This window comes from Rhamphochromis longiceps, linkage group LG12 (genome assembly GCF_057381845.1).
Source record: "Rhamphochromis longiceps isolate RC_006_pf linkage group LG12, R_longiceps_female_GT1.1, whole genome shotgun sequence".
NCBI lineage: Eukaryota > Metazoa > Chordata > Actinopteri > Cichliformes > Cichlidae > Rhamphochromis > Rhamphochromis longiceps.
The window spans coordinates 31,614,931-31,634,875 of NC_140568.1; the positions used below are offsets into that span (position 1 = coordinate 31,614,931).

The 19,945-nt window shown below is 38.9% G+C and overlaps 1 protein-coding gene across 2 annotated transcripts in view; it reads left to right on the plus strand.

The window, feature by feature from the left end:
• Positions 1-19,945, plus strand: part of dock8 (dedicator of cytokinesis 8) — a 54,852-nt gene that overhangs the window by 19,425 nt on the left and 15,482 nt on the right. Inside the window, exons 6-32 of one of the 2 annotated variants that reach the window (XM_085425811.1) lie at positions 1,720-1,929; positions 2,701-2,786; positions 3,313-3,379; positions 7,186-7,335; positions 7,793-7,873; positions 8,067-8,229; positions 8,340-8,473; positions 8,778-8,862; positions 9,358-9,520; positions 10,310-10,427; positions 11,152-11,222; positions 11,380-11,524; positions 11,734-11,835; positions 11,959-12,054; positions 12,302-12,536; positions 12,875-13,039; positions 13,172-13,350; positions 13,707-13,799; positions 14,665-14,760; positions 15,267-15,416; positions 15,723-15,836; positions 15,924-16,079; positions 16,421-16,560; positions 16,766-16,929; positions 17,789-17,940; positions 19,171-19,353; positions 19,525-19,651. In XM_085425811.1, coding sequence (XP_085281937.1) covers positions 1,720-1,929; positions 2,701-2,786; positions 3,313-3,379; positions 7,186-7,335; positions 7,793-7,873; positions 8,067-8,229; positions 8,340-8,473; positions 8,778-8,862; positions 9,358-9,520; positions 10,310-10,427; positions 11,152-11,222; positions 11,380-11,524; positions 11,734-11,835; positions 11,959-12,054; positions 12,302-12,536; positions 12,875-13,039; positions 13,172-13,350; positions 13,707-13,799; positions 14,665-14,760; positions 15,267-15,416; positions 15,723-15,836; positions 15,924-16,079; positions 16,421-16,560; positions 16,766-16,929; positions 17,789-17,940; positions 19,171-19,353; positions 19,525-19,651 — 3,625 coding nt within the window. The remainder of the gene's footprint in view (positions 1-1,719; positions 1,930-2,700; positions 2,787-3,312; positions 3,380-7,185; positions 7,336-7,792; positions 7,874-8,066; positions 8,230-8,339; positions 8,474-8,777; positions 8,863-9,357; positions 9,521-10,309; positions 10,428-11,151; positions 11,223-11,379; positions 11,525-11,733; positions 11,836-11,958; positions 12,055-12,301; positions 12,537-12,874; positions 13,040-13,171; positions 13,351-13,706; positions 13,800-14,664; positions 14,761-15,266; positions 15,417-15,722; positions 15,837-15,923; positions 16,080-16,420; positions 16,561-16,765; positions 16,930-17,788; positions 17,941-19,170; positions 19,354-19,524; positions 19,652-19,945) is intronic. The other variant, XM_085425813.1, reaches the window with a different exon arrangement.

Consider the following 19,945-nt stretch of genomic DNA (forward strand, 5'->3'; position numbering starts at 1 on the left):
GTTTTTTTGTAAATATTCCAACTACAGGCAGTGATTCATATCCCGGGCACTCTAATGCTACTTTTAGGAAATTTGATTTCTTTGCAGATATTTACTTGGCGACAGGGGGTTTTATTGTTTGTTTTTGTTTGTTTGTTTTTTTGTTTGTTTTTTTTGTTTTTTTTTGTTTGTTTTTTTTAAATGAAATCATTGATCCATTTGAAGAGGTTATACACCAAATTAAGTTACTTTTGTAGGTGGACTTCCTTATCATGCAATGCCTTTCTGAGAGACCTCCCACTTATGATTTCTTACTTGAACCATAACAGCAGATCAAAAAACATGATTTCAATGGGGGAAAAAATCTGATCATGTGATCTCCTTGTGCAGTCAGGCTGGTTTTGGGTTTTTTTTGTGGGGTTTTTTTTTTTCTGATTCTGGTTTAGGTGGAGGCATTGATGCCTAAAGAGTTTTTAACATGTAAGAATCTTTTATATGCCAATTAAAACTGCTAAAAAACAAAAACTATAAAAGGTTGACCCTTTTTTTTGGAGTAATAAACGAAGAAGCTTGCGGTGCATTTTAGAATACTTGACTGAATATAAAGTTTTACATACAACATTGCTCACAACTACTCAATAGGTCTCCCTCTGGATGCACAGAATGTGTCAGTACAATAGTCAAATTCATCACACACTTTTGTGAGCAGTTCTGGTGTCAGTGCAGCCATTGCTGTTTTTATGCCATCTACCAGAATCCACTCTTTCTGACAGTACGTGTTTCGATCATTACTAGTGAATGGTGGCGGGATTAAAGCACTTTTGAAATCAGATTATTTTTAATACACTTCATTTTTTTTAAAAATTAGACAACATATTCAGATGCTGTTTTTTCAAAAGGCTTCTGAGCACATTTATGAATCACATCACATCTAAGTGTCAAAATTATGCCGCTTTTTCTAGCTCTGGGTTAGCTCAGTTAGCTCAACCCTCTATGCTGTTCTCACTTTTGTTGAAAAACCCAAAGGCCTGTTGGGAGATCTGATTACAGAATTTGATTAACTCATTTAAAATTCTGTCAATATCATATCAGGAATGATGAGTAACTTATACCTCATTACCTTCTGGCCCTTTGTTACTGATTGGCTGGTCAATTTTTATGTATCAAATATTAAAAAAACAAAACAAAGCTTCTTGTTCATAAAAAATTAAGGATTAGTTATACACACCTGCTGAATATTGTGAAGTAACTCAAGTCATTTTACTCTCTTTTAAATACAGTGAACATAAGCACAGCTATATGCTGTGTCTTCTATACTGAGTAAGCCTTGTTTAGAAAAGTACAAGAGCCTGTCATTGTCTCAATCTAAAACAGAGGCTGTCTAGACTGACTAAATGCCTGTTTTGTTGTGTCCGCTGACCACGTAATAGTGGAAGCTCTATTTTTAATACAGTGCATGTTGATGATGGTTGATAAAATGCTTTTCCAGCACGGTGTTGATATGCTGTTGTTACAAACAAGGTTTGAGGTAAATGCATGGTTGTCTTTTTCTTTAAACCAAGGGTGAACAACATGTGTCTACTAATCTTGTTCCTCTGGATATTATAGTCCCATAATTTGGCTTTCCTTGTGCTTTCCTGCCTTTTTCTTCCACTTCCTTGTGTTTTCATTTTATTTAATTCCTCTCGTCCTGGCCATGACATGACCCTTACCCCTGCTCTTATTCTGTCATTGCTCCAGGTCAAGTCACCAACTCTAGCAACGTTGACAGATGACTCTGGCCACACACTGACCTCCTCTGACTTTAACTTGCGGTGCCTGACTCCAGACAAGAGAGTTGAGGGTCTTCTGGCTTTCAGCAGCCATGAAGAGCTGGATCGTTTAAACCAGGAAACACGGCAAGGGAACAGACACCCTGAGCTGTTTGCGCTCTACCCACCACCTGATGAGGTGAGATATAAAAACAAAGTTGTTTTTTTTTTTTTTTGTTTTTTTTCCATTAATATTTCAGCTGCTGCGTTTGCCTTTCATGATAGTTGGGATCTGCAAAAATTACCAAAAATCGAACGGATGTACAACCACTTCTTTCAGATAGTAAATAGAAAGTTTTTTATTTTAAGACATCTAAAACTGAATAGTAAATAGAAAATACTCTTTTTTTTTTTTCTTTTTTTTTTTTGACTACACAAATTCATAAATGATACAAAAACTAATAAAATTGTGACTGGAAAATTGTAATGCACATTTTCACTAAGATTTTATAGACTGCCAGTTACAAATAATCTATAATGAAACTAATAAGAGTTGCAGCCCTTTCTCGTTTTTCATAATATATTAAATACACATCTGAAACCTTAGGTGCCCACACAGGGAGCAATATGCAATGAGCTTGGGGACTTTCCAGTTCTCTGTTGCCTAGGTAACTCTCTAATGTATTTACTACCTGGTTACATGATGATCAGTGTATCCTGCACTCTCATTGGTAATAACTTTAGTTGCTCGTCTCGAGGTTGAGAAGAGTTTATCCGGGAAGTTGCCTGTAGTTGCTTAAAGTTCACAAATATCACTGACTTTCTATGGTCTCTGGTTGTTATATTGCTGCAGATCGCTTCCTGTGTGGACATGACTTGTGTTCTTAATTTCGCTTCTTCTCCATCCACAAGCATCTGTGCTTAGTTAAATCTTTATTTTTTTAAACATATTTCTGTAAATATCTTACAGGAAGATACAGTGGAAATCCGTCCTGTTCCCGACTGCCCCAGAGAACACATTGGAGAGCGCGTTATGATCAGATGCCAGTCTATAAAGTATGTCATACGTTTTCATTATACTGTAGTAGGGAGAATAGTCTTGTAGTTTAAACAGCTGCATAGCTGAGTAGTTGTTTAAGTTATGGATGGAGGATTATGTGAGGGTGGAGGAGTGTTGTTCGGCAGTGGTTGTTTTCCAGAAACTCTCCGTCCCTCCCTTTCTCTGTGGGATTCTGTCTCTTTTGCTCCTTCTTTCATTCGAACACATGCAAATGCACTTTTCCTGCATTATAGTCTTGATCTTCGTCATCCTTGTATAATTCGTACAGTTGCCAAATATTTGAGTTGAACTGCTTGCAATGCTTTGGCAACTTTTCTAATCCTTTTAACCCTCAGTTCAAGCGCATCATCACTTCCTCTAACTAATTTGTGTCTAACAGGAATTAAAATTCCTGAAAAATCAGTAGAATCAAAAACTGATGGAAAGCTAATTGAGGAAAAAAAATGAGGATTTGTATTCAGGATTTGCATCTTCTCCTGCGATAAAACTCCTAATCTAATTTTCCTTTGTGTGGCCTTTTAGGTTTGAAATAGAAATTGAACCCATATTTGCCACCATGGCACTGTATGATCTGAAAGAGAAGAAAAAGGTGAGCAAACTTTTTTCACTGTCAAATTCACTTTTTTTTTTTTTAATGTTATACAAAAGTGTGTGTGTGTGTGTGTGTGTGTGTGTGTGTGTGTGTGTGTGTGTGTGTGTGTGTGTGTGTGTGTGTGTGTGTGTGTGTGTGTGTGTGTGTGTGTGTGTGTGTGTGTGTGTGTGATAAGCAACAAAGAATAACAGTAAAAAAACACTTTCCTCAGTCTTGGGACTCTCTGCTTGTTTGCATACTTGCTGTGTATTTTAGCATTTTCTCACACAGCTGGGAGAAATAATTATTTTATCCCTGGCTGAATATGTAAGTTTGGTCACTTTAAAAGAAATTAATAGTCTCTCATTTTTATGATAGTTTCATTTTAGCGGAGAGAAACTGAATATCAACCAAAAATCCCCCCCAAAAACCCCACCTTGACAGAATTCTGCTCCCACAGTCAACCAGTCCATTACATCTATTGCTTGTTATATGTATAAAGCACACCTGTCCACAAAATGAGCTTCTTCCATTCCAACCTCTCCATCACGATTGGGCAAGACCAAAGAAATGTCAAAGGATGTCAAGGACAAGACTGTAGACCTTCACAAAGCTGGAATGGACTATGAGGCTGTCAACAAGAAGCTTGGTGAGAAGGTGACAACTCGTGGTGCGACAATTCGGAAAGGGAAGAAATATAAATCTTTCCTCACAGGGTAATGATGAGAAAGATGGTGGATCTGCCAAAACTGCCAAAACACGCTCCTTGCGTGTTAATGGTCTGAAGGCACCATGAACACCACAGATAACAAACTACAGCGTAATCTATTGAAATCTTGTAGCACTTGCAAGGTCCCTCTGCTCATGAAGGCTCGTACATGTATAGGCCTTCTGAACTGTGCTAGAGTTCTTTGGCATCAGCTCAAACCGCTGTGTTTGGAGAAAACCAGGAAACTGTAAGAGTGGTCCAGTATCACTCCTGAGTGCACACCTGGTGACCTACTTTAAGAAATATCTTACAGCTTACTGTAAAATAAGTCATGTTTTGCTTGGGCATCAAATACTTGTTTCACTCAATGCTCAATAGCTACTCATGCTTTTCAATTAATAATTGATAATATAAGTTTATATACGTATTATACTTTTATGTAATGTGGGGGTTTTTTTTTCTGGGTTTTTGGTTGATATTCTGTCTCTTTCCATTAACAAAGAAACTACCATAAAATTAGAGACTGTTAATGTAACTGAGCACACTGCTGGGGACTGTTTGATATCACACGACAAACAACCACCATAACAATCCTGCTAATGTTTAATAAAACATTACTGGTCACATATCAATCCTCAACACTGATAGATAGTCACATGGTTTGGATACTTGCTGTGTATTTTATAATGAGTTACAAGCTGGACAAGACTGAATATCAAAAACCAGTAGTTACAAGTATTGTATACTTAATAAAAATCACAGTTTTAAAGGTAGCTTTTGCATGTTATTTGCATCTTGTTGATCTGGCGCAGTCTTGTAGTGGCTTTGGAAAGTCAGCTCTGCTGTGTAGTAAGGGATCACTGTAATCTGTAAGGTTTTATGTCTCATCATCCTCAGAAATTTATAGCCTCGGGGGTCGTCATGTTTGGCCTTGTATCTACTAATACTGCACATTATTTTTGCAATAAAGCATTTCTGAGCTGTGGCTGTTTGTTTGTTTTCTGTGGATTTACACAGCTGGATAATAGTAGGGGTTGGAAGGATTAAGTGCTCGTGGATCTCTCACATAAGACGAGGTTTTAGCCACCGGGTTTGCCCTCTCATCTGTGCTGCCCTGATTTACTCTGGCTTGCCTGGAGGACTAATGGCTCTAAGATACTCTGTTGGGTGAGATAGGGCAATTTAATACATCACAATTTTCAAAACTGGGCCATATCTAACCTGGTCTTGGGTCAGAATCAGTGAAATATTTCTTGCAATGAAACATACTAATATGACATAAACAAGGGTTGTTTTTGGTTCTGTTGGAAGACTTTAAGAGCAGCGCTGAATTCTGACAGTGTCATGCATTTTGTTAAAGGTGACTGATTTTTATTATGTGCTGAGCTGAAGTGTATCCTTGCAGAGGTTAGTATAATTTCCAGCTTATTACACTGACTAGATACTAGTTAATGAACTGTGTCTGCAAACATGAATTTGAACTGTAAACACAAAGTGCATCTGTGAACGAAGGAGAAACTGTCAAGCTTGTTTTGTCAGTTGTTGTTAAGGCCTCTTTTTTTTAATCTCTGAACTGTTCACTTTTACTTTATCTTGTTTGTTTTTCTCTTTCTTCTGCAGTGCTCAGCGCAAGTTGTTTTCTTTATGAGAGCCTTATCTTCTGTTTTCTTACTTGCTGTTCTTCGTTTTCCCGCATCCCTCGTTGCCTTGTTTGGTTTTGTTCACGTCATTTCGTTGTTTCACATCTGTGCAGATGTTCGTATAAATCAAAGTCTCTCTGGTCAATAAGCCAAGGTGCAGACACGGGATTTGACCTAACAAGTGGCCTACTTATGATGCAATATTCATGAATGTAAGCAGAGGTTTATGAGTAGGCAAAAAACAAAACATTATGTTCTTTTAGCAAAAAGGAATATCCATTAGTTATTTTTTTCTTCGTTTGTTTTCCTGGTGTTACTTTGCAACACAAGGAAAGCCACATTTTACTCGACTGACTGGAACCAAGTGGGAGGACGCAATAATGAAACCACAGTTGGCAAGACTTCAGAAAAGCAGAGGCCTTGAAAGAACAGTCTAATGGATTTATGGAGCTATATTGTCTAATATTTGTAAAGGAAGCGGCTGTCAGATGTCTGCCTGAACATTTGCCACTCAGATCTGTGTTTGAATGAAGCTGCAAAAGGAGTCATTGTAGCGTCCAGCTGCTAAATTGGCTACACAGGGTGTTTGCAAGTGCTCTCATCAGAAAATGTTAATCATCTGTCCTGAAACAGTGTGTGCTAGTGTTTGTGTGTGTCAGTCAGTCACGGACATGGTGTTTGGGGGTTAAAAATATCATGTTGAAGAGGTTTTTACATTCCTTGTGTTTCATTACATCAAAATTTGAAGTTTTCAAATGAATGCTATTATGATTTACTGAAAATGCTGACTCATTTAACACTTGTCCTTTGACCGGTTTATTTTTCTTTATGAACAGAGGATATTTTAGTCAGCTGGCTTTGATTACCAAGATTATTATTTCTCTGATTCCAAGAAGTCATTTTTCAGTAACAGGGAGAGTGTGGCTCTTTTTCTTTTTCTTAAGTTAACTGGGTCGTTTCCGTCTCAGAATCTGTGCCGAGTTTTGTCCTTTTGGCATGTTACACAAGCATGGAAGTATGCCAGAAGTCATCATCATTGAAAATTTTCTTGTGCTTATCTTGAATAAAGTTGCTGCTTTGAGGATTTTAGTTATCAGCCAAGTTGGCTTTCTAGAGGCTTCTTGGTGTGGTCAGTGTAGTGGAGGCCCTGTGGGATAAGCAGAATGAGGTAGAGTAGTTACTGGCTTTCCAGTGAATAGGATCACATGACAGATACCAGGCCGGCCCACATCTGTGTTCCTACACAGAGGTCATTATAGAGGTGAGAAGAGAAACAGCAAAGCGGGCTGAACAGATGAACATTTGGTTTACATCAAACTAATCACCTAGATTAATGTATTCTTTCAGTCTCTCATCAGAAACCTTCCAGTTTGTTATGCCCTGATTACCAAAACAAATGTAATCCTGGATTTAATTTTGGTAAGAAGATAATTTTCTGTTTTCCAAAGTAAAATGTTTCATCTGTTTCCCTGCAGATATCTGAGAATTTCTACTGTGACCTGAACTCTGAACAGTTTAAGAACTTCTTGAAAAATCACACTGACCACATTGATCCGTCCTCGACAGCCAAATCTGCCATCTTCTCTATCACCTACCCTTCCACAGATATATATCTGGTCATCAAGGTAATGAGAAAATCTATTGCAATCCACTGAGACGAAAAAAGCAGAAATGGTAGGCCTAAGAAAAGCAAATATACTATGCAGCGGATGAATAGTATCTTAAAGGCATTAATAAAACACAGTGGAGGCTCTGTTATAGTTTAGCTGCATTTCAGCAAGTGATGTGGGGAATTTTGAACATGGAGATTTTGATCTATCATGTAGTACCATCTAAAAAGCATCTGATTAGCAGTGGCTTTATTTTTCAGTACAACACCGATACCAAACACACTACCAAAGCAGTAAAGGCATACCTGGATAGAAAAACACACAATGGGACACTATCAGTTATGAATTGGACTCTGCAGTGTCGTTAGAGTCATTGGAGTTTTGAAGAAGAGTCAGCAGTAATATAGAGTTTGTGCAGTTCATCGTAAACTGTTGCTGTGGCCTTGATATAATTAATGTTTCCGTGTTTCAGATTGAAAAGGTCCTTCAGCAGGGAGAGATCAGTGACTGTGTCGACCCCTACGTGACACTGAGGGAATGTGACTCTGGAAAGGTAATGAATGCAGAGCAAACAGTCAAATTATTTACAAAAAAATGCTCTCCGGTTTACCTTTTAGCCTCTTATTAATACTTGCTGGGTATGTAAAAGGATTCTGGAGCTGATGTTTTTCAAAATGGCTAACTTTATTTATTTATTTATTTATTTATTTATTTATTTATTTATTTATTTATGTCTTTATGGTCAGAACAAGGACAAAATTGAGAAGCTGCGGAACCAGGCGGATAGTTTCTGCCAGAGGCTGGGTCGCTATCGCATGCCATTTGCCTGGGCAACTGTTAATATAATGGAAGTGATCAGCTCTGCTACATTGGAGCGTGACATCACAGACTCTGAGAACACAAAAGGAGGTGTGTGCTAGCGTCATCTTACCTTCTGATCACTTTGCATTTGTCTGCATTTCCTAGGAGTCCTTGAAGCTTAGTATCACACTTGACCCTTGACATTTTTTTTTCCTCAGGAAAATCCAGCAGCATTGACCGGAGAGGACTCCCTAGGAGGAACTCTGAACGTTACAGTACCATCGATGAACCGTTTTGCAACGTTTCTGGCTTCAAGCCTGCCACCATCACTATCTCCACCATCATCAAACAGGTTTGTCTGCTGCCCAAGCAAAGAAATGGATAAATCTGTGAAAATGCTTGAAATGCAGTGAGATACCAGATAAAGATAAAGTTTCCCAGACAGACATGCTTGTGTTTACATCTTGGACTTTGATAAAAATCCTATGTGTTTCATCAGATTCTATTATTCAAACCTGTAGGGCTATTACTGTGAAAAATTACATGCATATTCCAATGTTTGTATATTTTTTATTGCTCTAATGGTTCATTTGGTCCTTGTCATCTGGGTTTTTCATTTAAAATAAATAAATAAATAAAATCACTGTGTTTTTTAGGAAGGAGATCGTCTAAGCGATGAGGATTTGCTCAAGTCCCTGACTGAGATGAAGAAACCACAGAAGAGAATCAAGACAATACCAGGTTATCACTCATTACATGAGTATATTTTTATTGTTAATGTTTTCTTTTTCTTTTTTGCTGCAGAGAAAATTGATAAAATTTGTCGATGGAAAGATGGATAGAGAGAGACCTGGACCTCTGCAATAGTTTTAAATCACATAGGTCACCTGTTTAACTCAGTTAAACCAGCACCTGTAGCCTGATACTTTCATCCATATAGAGCGTTTGGGTACAGGAAATTGCAAAAACACAGCACAGTGATGTCACACTTTACAAATAATTTTTTAAAAGAGCTAAAATGTGTGTTCATAGCATGCTTTAAATTTCAAGTCGGTATATTTTGTTACTAAGCTTTGCGGTTGCTTCCTGAAGAGGACACCGAAACCAGTGGTACTTCTCATCCAGCTCTTGACAAAAAAGCAGTGTGCCAGTTTATATATTATTAAATGATATCATAGGCTTTATTCTGGATATTGCATATGCAGGTTACTGACCTTTGACCTTTGCATCTTCTAGGTACCATAAAATTGGACATGTCTCCAGTCAACGATACACCAACATCATGTTTGTCAACTGAGCTTATCCCTCTTAAACCTGTGGCTGAGAAAAGCACTCGTCTCATTAAGGAGGTGCTGGAGTTCCCCTCCAGTGAGGTTTATGTTCCTCACAACATCTACAGGTGGGCTGGAGTATGCACTATGTTGGCAAATAAACTCATGCTCCTTAAACATTTAAATGTGAGGTTGTGGGATATTTTATTCTTTGCGTTTCTGTGTCCTAAATGTTTTTTTGTGACTTTGGCTTTCTTAGAGAAAAGGAAACTACTTATGCAAGCCTTGCACCTTCAAGGGATGAAAAGCGAACAAGCCCAACAAGTTATTCTTGCTAAGAATATAAACAGGTTTCTTTGTTAAAATAGGCAGCACATTTCGAACAAAGGGCCAGAGGCAACATGAACTCTCGCTCAACAAGATCACTCAAGAGCTGACATTAGAAATTGTTCTCCTTTTTAGTGTAGTTTATATTTTTAGGCATTTCCATCCAGGCCACCTGCTAAATTACCATCAGTCAGTTAACAGTACAGAGTCAAGAATGGGGATTTAATTCTTCTCAGTACTCCAATCTAAAAAAAAAAAACATGCATGAACAAGTCTCGGTAATTGCATGCTGGTGTTCTCTAAACAAGTGTTCAGTGGAATCTTTGGTGTTTTCCTGTATTTCAGGTTTCACAACAGATTACAATGTTGAATTAAACCCACAAAAGAACACAGATAATTACTGGTTGGCTTTACATTTCTCTGACATTACTGTCGCATCAGCCCTGCAGCTGTTGTACAGACAGTGCCATCTAGTGAGAAATAATCAAACTGCTTTGGTTTACATAAAGTGTAGCATAATTTATTTATTTGACTGTTTTTTCTAAACCAACAGTGTTCCTGACACAGTTTCTCTCCCTTTGCATGTGCAGGAATCTGCTCTATGTCTACCCCCAGAGGCTCAACTTTGTCAACAGGTTGACATCGGCAAGAAATATTACCATCAAAATCCAGTTTATGAGTGGAGAGGATCCTGGCTCGGCTATGTGTGTGAGTGCTGTTGTTCATTACCTGTCACTCATTTTTACACTAAAACTGATTTAACTTAACTTTTACTGATATTTGGTGATTTTAAAAATAAAATAAAATATGAAAGTGCAGTTTAATAATTGTTTTATTCTCACAAATTATTTCCCAGCTGCTTGTCAACAGGGAAGTTGCAAAATGCCCTCTGGTGGATAAACTATGCAACCTCAATAGTCATAAAACTTTATTTAATCCCACACTGGGGGAAATTCACTTGTTCCAGCAGCACAAGGGACAGGAAGAAAGGTTGAATTAGAGATATATTAGTTTTTTAAAGTAGAAAAAAATAGATAAATAAATATTGTACAAGAAAAAAGCTAAAACTCTGCACAGATGGTTACAATATACAGTTAAATATGCCAAGATTTTTATTTTTATTTGTACATAATGTGCAGCAGGAGTAACAATAATATATACATGTGTTTTTAAACAGTATTTATCCTGTGTGGGGTATTGTACAGTCTGACTGCTGTCAGCCTGTATAAATGCCGATATTGCCATTTCAGCAGATGGCTAATATCGGCTGATATATTGGTCACTGTCTATTTACTGACCCAAGCTCTGACAGTTTGGGTCAGTAGTTCAGATGAACATTCAAGTCAAGCACAGTCTACACATAGGATTCAAATTTATCATGTTAAATTAAAAGTACCTTTTTATTCTTTTCTTCTTCTGTCTCTATATTCAGGTCATTTTTGGGAAATCGAGTGGCCCTGAATTTTTAAGTGAAGTCTATACCCCTGTTACCTACCATAACAAGTAAGGACACATTATTGTGTTTTGTTACACTGGACTGTGTTAGCGTCTTTTTATCTATTTTGAACAATCAGAGTACCTTGACTTCATTTATCTTTTTGTTTTTCTTGTTTCCTTCCCGTTGCCTCCTCTTGTTACTCCGTATTTCCCCATCTGTAAGGTCTCCAGACTTCTATGAGGAAGTGAAGATTGCTCTTCCAGCACGTCTGACGGAGAGGCATCACTTGCTGTTCACGTTCTTCCACATCAGCTGTCAGCAGAAACAGAACCAGAGCGGCAGCTGTGAGACGCTCATTGGATACTCTGTAAGCTTTTACACATCACAAATCTTAAGAACAAAGAAAAAGACTGTTTAGTGTTTCAGCTGGCAAATCGCTGTCATCATTGTCAAAGGAAAGTGTTGCCAGACATTTTACTATTAATATGTTGTGACATTTGTGTGTCTGACTGCTGCGTTTTTAAATCGTTGAAGCTCGGCTGACATGCTGAATTTGTCTTTTTTCCTCTGATGCAGTGGCTGCCCATATTGAATATTGATCGACTGCAGACTGGTCAGTACTGTCTGCCCATCATCTTGGAGCGTCTCCCTGTCAACTACTCTCTACACACACCTGAGGTATAAACATCCTCCTGTTAAAAGATTAAAACTATTTTTTATTATTATTTATTATTATTATTATGAAAGTAGAGTAGCAAACACAGGCACAAAAGTCATATTTATATTTCCTGTGTCTTGTAGAAACTTCCTCTTCAGGTCCCTCCAGTCAAGTGGATGGAGGGTCACAAGGGACTTTTCAACCTTGAAATCCAGGCGGTGTCATCCGTGCACACACAGGTGAGCGAAGGCTGGATGCCTCCAGACCAACACAGCAACACAGTGAATGTCTTTTTGGCTCACCCTGTCTATCTGTATACATCAGTACACACATGCATACCACAAGTGTCCATGTTGTTGTTGCATTCGCCCTGAAGCATGTCCCGACTCTGTCGCAGTACATTTGTTTCCTTCTCCGTCTCCTCTCCTCTGTTGCTTTTGCTCTCCCTGCTTCCCGTTCTAACAAACCCTGCCTTCTCCCTACCAGGACAACCACCTGGAGCGTTTCTTCACCCTCTGCCATGCACTGGAAGGTGGAGTAACATTCCCTGTGCGGATCAGGGAGGAGAAGATTCCAGAGAACAAGCTGGAGCATGAGCTGAAGCTCAGCATCATAGCCCTGTCCTCGTCCAGTCTAGAGGCTCTGGTCCTCTCCCTCCACCGAGTGCTAGATAAACTCTTCACTCTCATCATGCAGCCCATGGTCATTGCTGGCCAGACCGGTGAGTGGACTCTGTATTGTATCATGTATATAATGGATGTATAGCAGTGATTGTGGTGCTACATTTAAAAATGTCTTTCCAGTTGATTTTTTTCCCCCCAACATATTCTCAATTTAGTTATTGAGCTACCATGAAAAAACTGTGAAAGATATATCCCCAGAAAACAGATTACCACTTTATATTTGTACTTTTATTTAACCAACACTGCAAAAGAAAAAAAAATCCCATAAATCATCAGATTTGAAGCTAAATTAGGTAAATAATCAGATTTATTTTTCATTCACTGTACTCATTTAATTACTTGGTTTTTTTTAAAAATCCATGCTTCCTTTCTGCAGCCAATCTGGCACAGATAGCCTTTGAGTCAGTGGTGTCCATCATCAACAGCCTTCATAACAGCCAGGAACTGATCAGGGACCAGCTGGGTAGGAACAGCCTCTTGGCAACCTACCTGTACTGGGTGTTTCGCCTGCCCGATCCCCCTCGAGACATGCAGAATCCAGGTGCTTCATCATTTAAAAGGATGCATTTCTTTTGTTTTGTCGTTCCTGTGAACATATTTGCTCTGAGTGTTTCAAGTATTAAGAATTTTCTTTGTTTCTTTTTTCCTTTTGTATCTATGAACATGTGATCAGGTACAGGTGGCGCAGTACCTTCAGCAGAGAGCCGATACAGCACTATGGGTCGGGCCACGGCTGCCACCGTTGGCAGCATGCTTCTCCAGTCCAGGATCAGAAGCAGCAGCAACCCTGATATCCCAGGCCCACATAACTCCGCTGAAGATGACGAGGTCAAAAATATTCTCTCTGCCAAGGTACTGACCAGCTTCATCAGCTGAGATTTCTCATGTCTTAACCTGGATCTGGTGCAAAATACAGAAAAGTTAGTTTAGCTTGTGTCCACTTTTTTTTATTTTAACATACTCTTTAAGGTTTTACTAAGTCCATGTTGCACTAGGCTAATGTACTGTATGAATTTGCCTAATTGAGCACACACACACACAAAGTACAGTATGTAAATATGCCAGCATGCATCTTCATACACACAAAATAGCCATTTGCTCTTCATCCCCACAGTACATTAGCTATTGTAATAGGCCACTAGACACCCACTCTAATGAATGCATCCATCACATCCAATGTGATGGAACTTGTGTGTTACTGTCTCCAGGGCCACAACAACCCAGGCAGCCGCATGTCCACCTACGTAGACGTAAACAACCATCAGAACCCATCAGGAAACACCAGGCCATCCAACAGAAAGGTTCAAAGTTCTTACTTTCTTTACTTTTTTGGACCCGTTTTATTATGTAGCAATGCAATTACATTTTTATAAAAGAATTAGAGACGGAAAATAATGATACAGAAAACGGCAAGGAATGAGTATGAACTGGGTAACATATTTCCTTTTAATGATTTGTATCAACATTGACTTTATCTAAACTGATGGATATCTGTTGTTTTCATCAAAGGTGATCCGTCCCTGTTATTCATGTCTTCCCATTTAAAAGATTAAATACCATTTTTATGCCATCACATATACTGAATATGCTGACTGTGCATGTGTGTATACTCGTGTAAGTCAACAGACATTACCTTTGTACTCAAAGAAGGTTAGCTGGACCGAAACAGGCTAATTTAATGTCTAACTGAATTGCTTTCAATTAAGAATAAATGAAAAGCCTTGTTATTTTAGTTTTTGAAGTAGAAATTCTGGTTAGTCATCTCTATTATACGTTAGAGACACTGCAGTGACTGAAAAATAATTCTGTAGCAGTACATGGAACGATACCATAAAAGCTGTGTTTGATTTCTGTGTTCTATTTCAACATTACTTCTATCTCAAACATCCTGTAACACAGCTAAACAAATACTTTCATCCTCCAGTTCACCCTTATGACCACAAGGTGGCAGTGTGACACCAGTGACACTGATATTGGAGCTGTTTATGCTTTTTTTTTGTGTCTATTCAAAGCAGCCAGCATATTAAAACCAGTTCACAGCAATATGTTAATATAATAATCTATTAGAACTCCAATTATGAGGCAGTCTTTAAAAAAATTCTCTACCTGCTATCAGGGTAAGACTGGTTCTCGTGAATTAAAGCATTTGTATTTTTTCTCTTGCAGCAATTTCATGAGGAGCTGGCCCTGCAAATGGTTGTCAGCACCGGGGTCTGCAGAGAAAATGCCTACAAATACGCCTGGTTCTTCTTTGAGCTGCTGGTCAGTGTTTATTTTTATACCTCTCTGCAAGAGGGAAGGCATCCACAGATGTTAATGATAAATAGACTGAGTTATAAAAATGAGTCATATCAAGCAAATGTGACCTCATGGCCAAACACCTCCAAAGATAAATGATAGTGGTAGTATTGTATGAATATTAAGAGGGTGTTCGAAAGCGCCCGAGGCAATAAATTACAAAAAACACTTGACAATTTATTTTCTGTTTTGCAATTCAGCTATGTCATCACTGACATTCATGCTCATTCACTCAATTCGTCTTGCTTATTTATGCTTCTGCCCTCAACCTCATTGCCTACTTTAATTAAATTAGGGATTTTTGCGTGGCTTGATAGGCTTGTTGATTTGAAAATAGAAGCTGATGATAAAATAATCAAACACTGCCCTCTTTAACTATCAGGCCACCTTTTTAACAAAAAGAAAAATCAAAGATTGCGTTTTTCACCTTTTCTTAACAATTATCAATGGGTGTGTTATGGTTTAAACAGGTGAAAAGCATGGCTCAGCATGTGTCCCAGCTGGACAAGTACAATATTCCTCGCAGAAGTCGCTTCTCTGACCGATTTAAAGATGACATCACCACAATTGTCTCTGTGGTTACAGCTGAGATTGGGACCATCCTGGTCAAACAACAAAAGGTAAGAAACGTTAGTAATGATGACGACGAAAATAAATCGTGAGCTTCTGAGCCTAATCAATTTGACTTCGATCTGCAAACTCTGCAGCCGAGCGCATTCGTGTACCTTCTGTCCTCCTGGGTTGTGTTGAGAGAGGCAATTTCAACCTGACTGTACATGTTGTCGATGTCCTCCAAACAACAGGAAGTTGGGAGTGCTAATTATATTTGCCTCTGTGGAATCGAGAGCACAGCTTACACAGCTAGATACTCAGTAAGATCCATCTGGTGCAGCTTCCTGATTGCTGTTTGTTGACTGTTGTTTTAGGAGGTAGAGCAAGCAGAGAAAGTCAACATCAGCCTGGCTTTTTTCCTTTATGACCTGATGTCGCTCATGGACAGAGGATTTGTATTCCACCTAGTGAAAAACTATTGCAATCAGGTAAAATAACAGATTAATGTTAATAATTATATCCCTCCAGATGCTGATTCTGGAAAAATAAACTTTTATGCTCCCTTTCACTTTTAGATGTCGGCTAAGAGTGTTTCAATGCCGACGCTGATCAGCATGCGTCTAGAGTTCCTGCGAATCCTGTGCAGTCATGAGCACTATCTCAACCTGAGCCTCTTCTTCAGCAGCCCTGCCTCCGCACCCGCCTCACCGTGTCCATCCATCTCCTCACAGGTTCGCCCACTCGCCAGTGCAAATTTTACATGAATTATTTGGACACTCGGGTTACCGCTTTACCAAGTTGAGTTTATTTATACAGGAATATTAATGTGGCTGCAAAAATGTTAAGGAAAGTAAGGACTGGCCATCTAGGAGAAGATAACTGGGAAAAATGCAAACACAGAACGGGAGTTTAGGGAGTAATTTAACTGACTAGATGAGATAAGATTAAGTTTTGTTTTGTTTGTTAGTTTTCTTTTAGTGAAAAATTCTGTTTAAAAAGTGCTTTATTTTCCATTAAGAAACATTTTTACGCTAATCTTGTTGCCACTCCTTCATTTTATCTATGTTTTCAGAGTTCTGGCTCATGCAGTTTCCAGGAGCAGCAGAGGATCTTGGCTCTGTTTGAACTTTCTCCTGAATTCAAGCAGCAACACTACCTCACGGGTCTGTTACTGACAGAGCTCAGTGCAGCGCTAGACATGGAGTCAGAGGGGTATGGAAGTACAGCTACTTGCACGTTACTCAAAACTGCCTGCTTTCTTACTTGACTAATTACATTCTTACTAAAAAGCTCCTGTCTTATTTGTTTTGTAAAATATATCAATTAAATCAATATCGACCTCTGTAAACATGTGAAAGCTGTGTACTAATCATTGGCGATATTATTCAAATGAAACAGTATGCATGCGTGTTCACAGGGGAAAGGTCCAGAGAAGGTCCATCAATGCAATCTACAGCCTGCTGTGTGCTCATGATCTTGACCATCGCTGTATCAAACCTGAAGTCAGGGCCAAGGTGGCTGCTCTCTACCTCCCCCTGGTAGGGATTATTATAGAATCCACCAACTACCTGGATTTCACTGGTACGTGTGTACACACACACACACACACACACACACACACACACACACACACACACACACACACACACACACACACACAGGTTTGCTCCAGACTACAAGCTCATTGAAAAGGTTCTCCATGATACTTTATTACGATAAGAAAACTGAGCTCTCTTTCTGCTGATTTGAGACTCTGTTCAATGTTAATTATCAGAAACAAATGAAGGGCCTTTGGCTCATAATTAAAAAATCATTTATATTTATATTTATTTGTCCTTTTTGTAAATTCCATTCATGCCTTGTGGTGACAAATATAACTACAACAGTAAAGACATCACAATTAGAGACATTAAGTCTAGTCAAGTCACCTTTATTTATATAGCACATTTAAAAGACATCAAGTGTTGGCCATTAAAGACATTGCCAGTAACGTCACCAAAAATCAAATACAAACACAAGTGACACCCATTTCACACCATTTAACATCACTTAGATTTGTTTAACAGATCTTTGTACCGCTGCCCTGATGGTAGTGATGAAGAGGATATGATAGGTCACCTTTCCCACCAATACTCCCAAAATTGCATCATACTATCTTGTTGCTGTGTTTCTGAAAGCTACATGAAAATAAATATGTACGCTTTTATTGATTTTAATTTATGACAATAACTCATATGAAACGTATTTACTAAATCTACGTTTATAACCATCCAACACCTTCTCAACTCTGTATAGTTGTAACAAGTAACTTTTCTGTTTTATGTATTTTATCTCTAATTGAGATACAATTGTGTTACTTTTAATGGTGTAAGGTAATCCTGTGTGCTGCAGTCCTTCTCTTCACCAGTTTAATATAATTGCCCCTTGTTTGTCTCCGTAGTTTCTGACTCGCGCAGCGGGAAAAACAAGTCAGGCGGACCTGATGATGACCTTGAAAATGTCCCACCTATCAATCAGTCTGTTGCCATGGCAATTGCTGGGAACCCCTTCAACACACTGGGACGGAACGCTCTTCTTTCCATGGCATCTATGGTAATGGCCATGTGTATTTAATTTCCTAATAAAAGGACGGTAACAGATTATAGCCTGCTGCCTGTTGTTTTTAAAAGTTCAGACGTGCTTGTGTGTGCGCATGTGAGCGACTGTATCTGTGAATATTCCCATTCCTAACAGGTGAGCTGCACAGAAGCAGATTGATTAGCTGTCAGAGCCACACACATACTTCATTCATCCTGAAAAATCACGCACACGCATACACACACGTCTCCGGGAGATGGTTTATGGGCAGGCATTGCCATCATAAGTGAACAGGGCCATCCTCCCTGACAAACACATCCATCAAGTACAGCTACAGCAATAACACAGGCGCCAAAACCGAACGCTGCCATTCTTTTTATCTTCCTTCTGTTTCTTTCCAAAAGATGAATCAGTTCCTTGTATGTTGCTGCAAGAAGTGCTGTTGTGGAAAATATGATTTTGACAAGAGTGAGCCATTGTTCTGGTATCCACCACAAAACTAAACACCTCCCCCAGAGCACTTGGTCCTCATTTTTGGGCAGTCCACCTTCTAACAATGTTTCCAGTGAATCTTACTCATAGAGAGAACAATATTTTCCTATGATAAACAAGAGATGCTTTTAGATTAAACTGTAATATTTGATGTAGGTTCTGGTAAGCTCCGGGCAGTCCTGCTCTTAAAAAACCCAAAAAAACACCCCAAAAGACAGAGACCTGGAAACAAGGTTCTAGGTGGGACACCTAGAGCACTAGGAGGTTAATGGCTACATTTATCAAAGCTGCTGCAAAATGAAGCAGCGGTAGCCGTCTATACTAGCGATTCATCATCTCACGAGTGAAGGTAAATGAATCTGCAATAGATTTAACACCTGTTAAGATGGAGGAGAGAACCATATTTCATTGAAGCTAGTGAGAAACCATATTTGTGGTTTAGAGAAGCTTGTCAGTGATGTACTGTTAGTTTATTGTATGCACTTGTTAGAGTACACTGTATAACTCAATAGGTTGAGCACTGGCAGTTGTGTCACATGAATTTAATATGAATTGGATCTATGACGTTATTGCATGCAGAGTGTAGTTTTAGAACAGCTTCATAGATTTTGTTTTGCGTGTGACAGTTTAATTTATTTCTAGGACACAGTTTCTAAATGTGTAATCTGCAGCAGATGCACACATTTCCATTCAGTGAGAGCTGCACTCCATTGGATACAACACATATCTGTCTCTGTCCTCTCTTCTTCCCAGCAAGGTAAATCCATAGCCACCCTGGCTGCAGACACCAGTCGCCACCTTTTGGTGTGCTTCCTGTGGGTGATGAAGAATGCCGATGGGAACCTGATTCAGCGCTGGACTATAGATATGCCTCCCTCACAGCTCAACAAACTGCTGGAGCTCCTCACCATCTGTATCTCCTGCTTTGAGTATAGGGTCTGTCTTTGCTTATTTTCTAATAATTTAATTTAATGCACTACTTTGGATGTTTGTGTATTTGCATACCTTCCCTACACGTGTTTTTTCTCACACTCCTCAGTGCATGTTACCAATGTATCCTTGTGTATTTTCTTCCTGGTTACTACGTGCTTATTGTGTGTTTTGTAGGGAAAGCAGAGCAGTGACAAAGTGAGCACCCAGGCCTTACAGAAATCTCAGCAGGCCAAACATCAGTTGGAGGAGGCCCTGCTGAGAGGAATGGGAGCCCGTGGGGAAATGATGAAACGAGTTGGAGGTGATGTGTTTCTTGGCACTTTAAGGAATAAAGCCTGGAATTGGTTTTCTGACATTTAAATGTAGAATGTTTCAAAGATTTACACACAAACTTCCTCTTAAAATAGTCAACACTCAGATTTTGGAAATCTTATGATAATTTTTATAGTTGTGCGGTCGAGGATTGCTGCATATATGAAAAGCCTTTTGTTTATTTTGTAATCCACACTTTCAGGCACTAATCATATAATTTTCTTCTTACACTGCAGTAAATCTTTTCACATGACAGGCTGTTCATACTTCTACCACATGGATG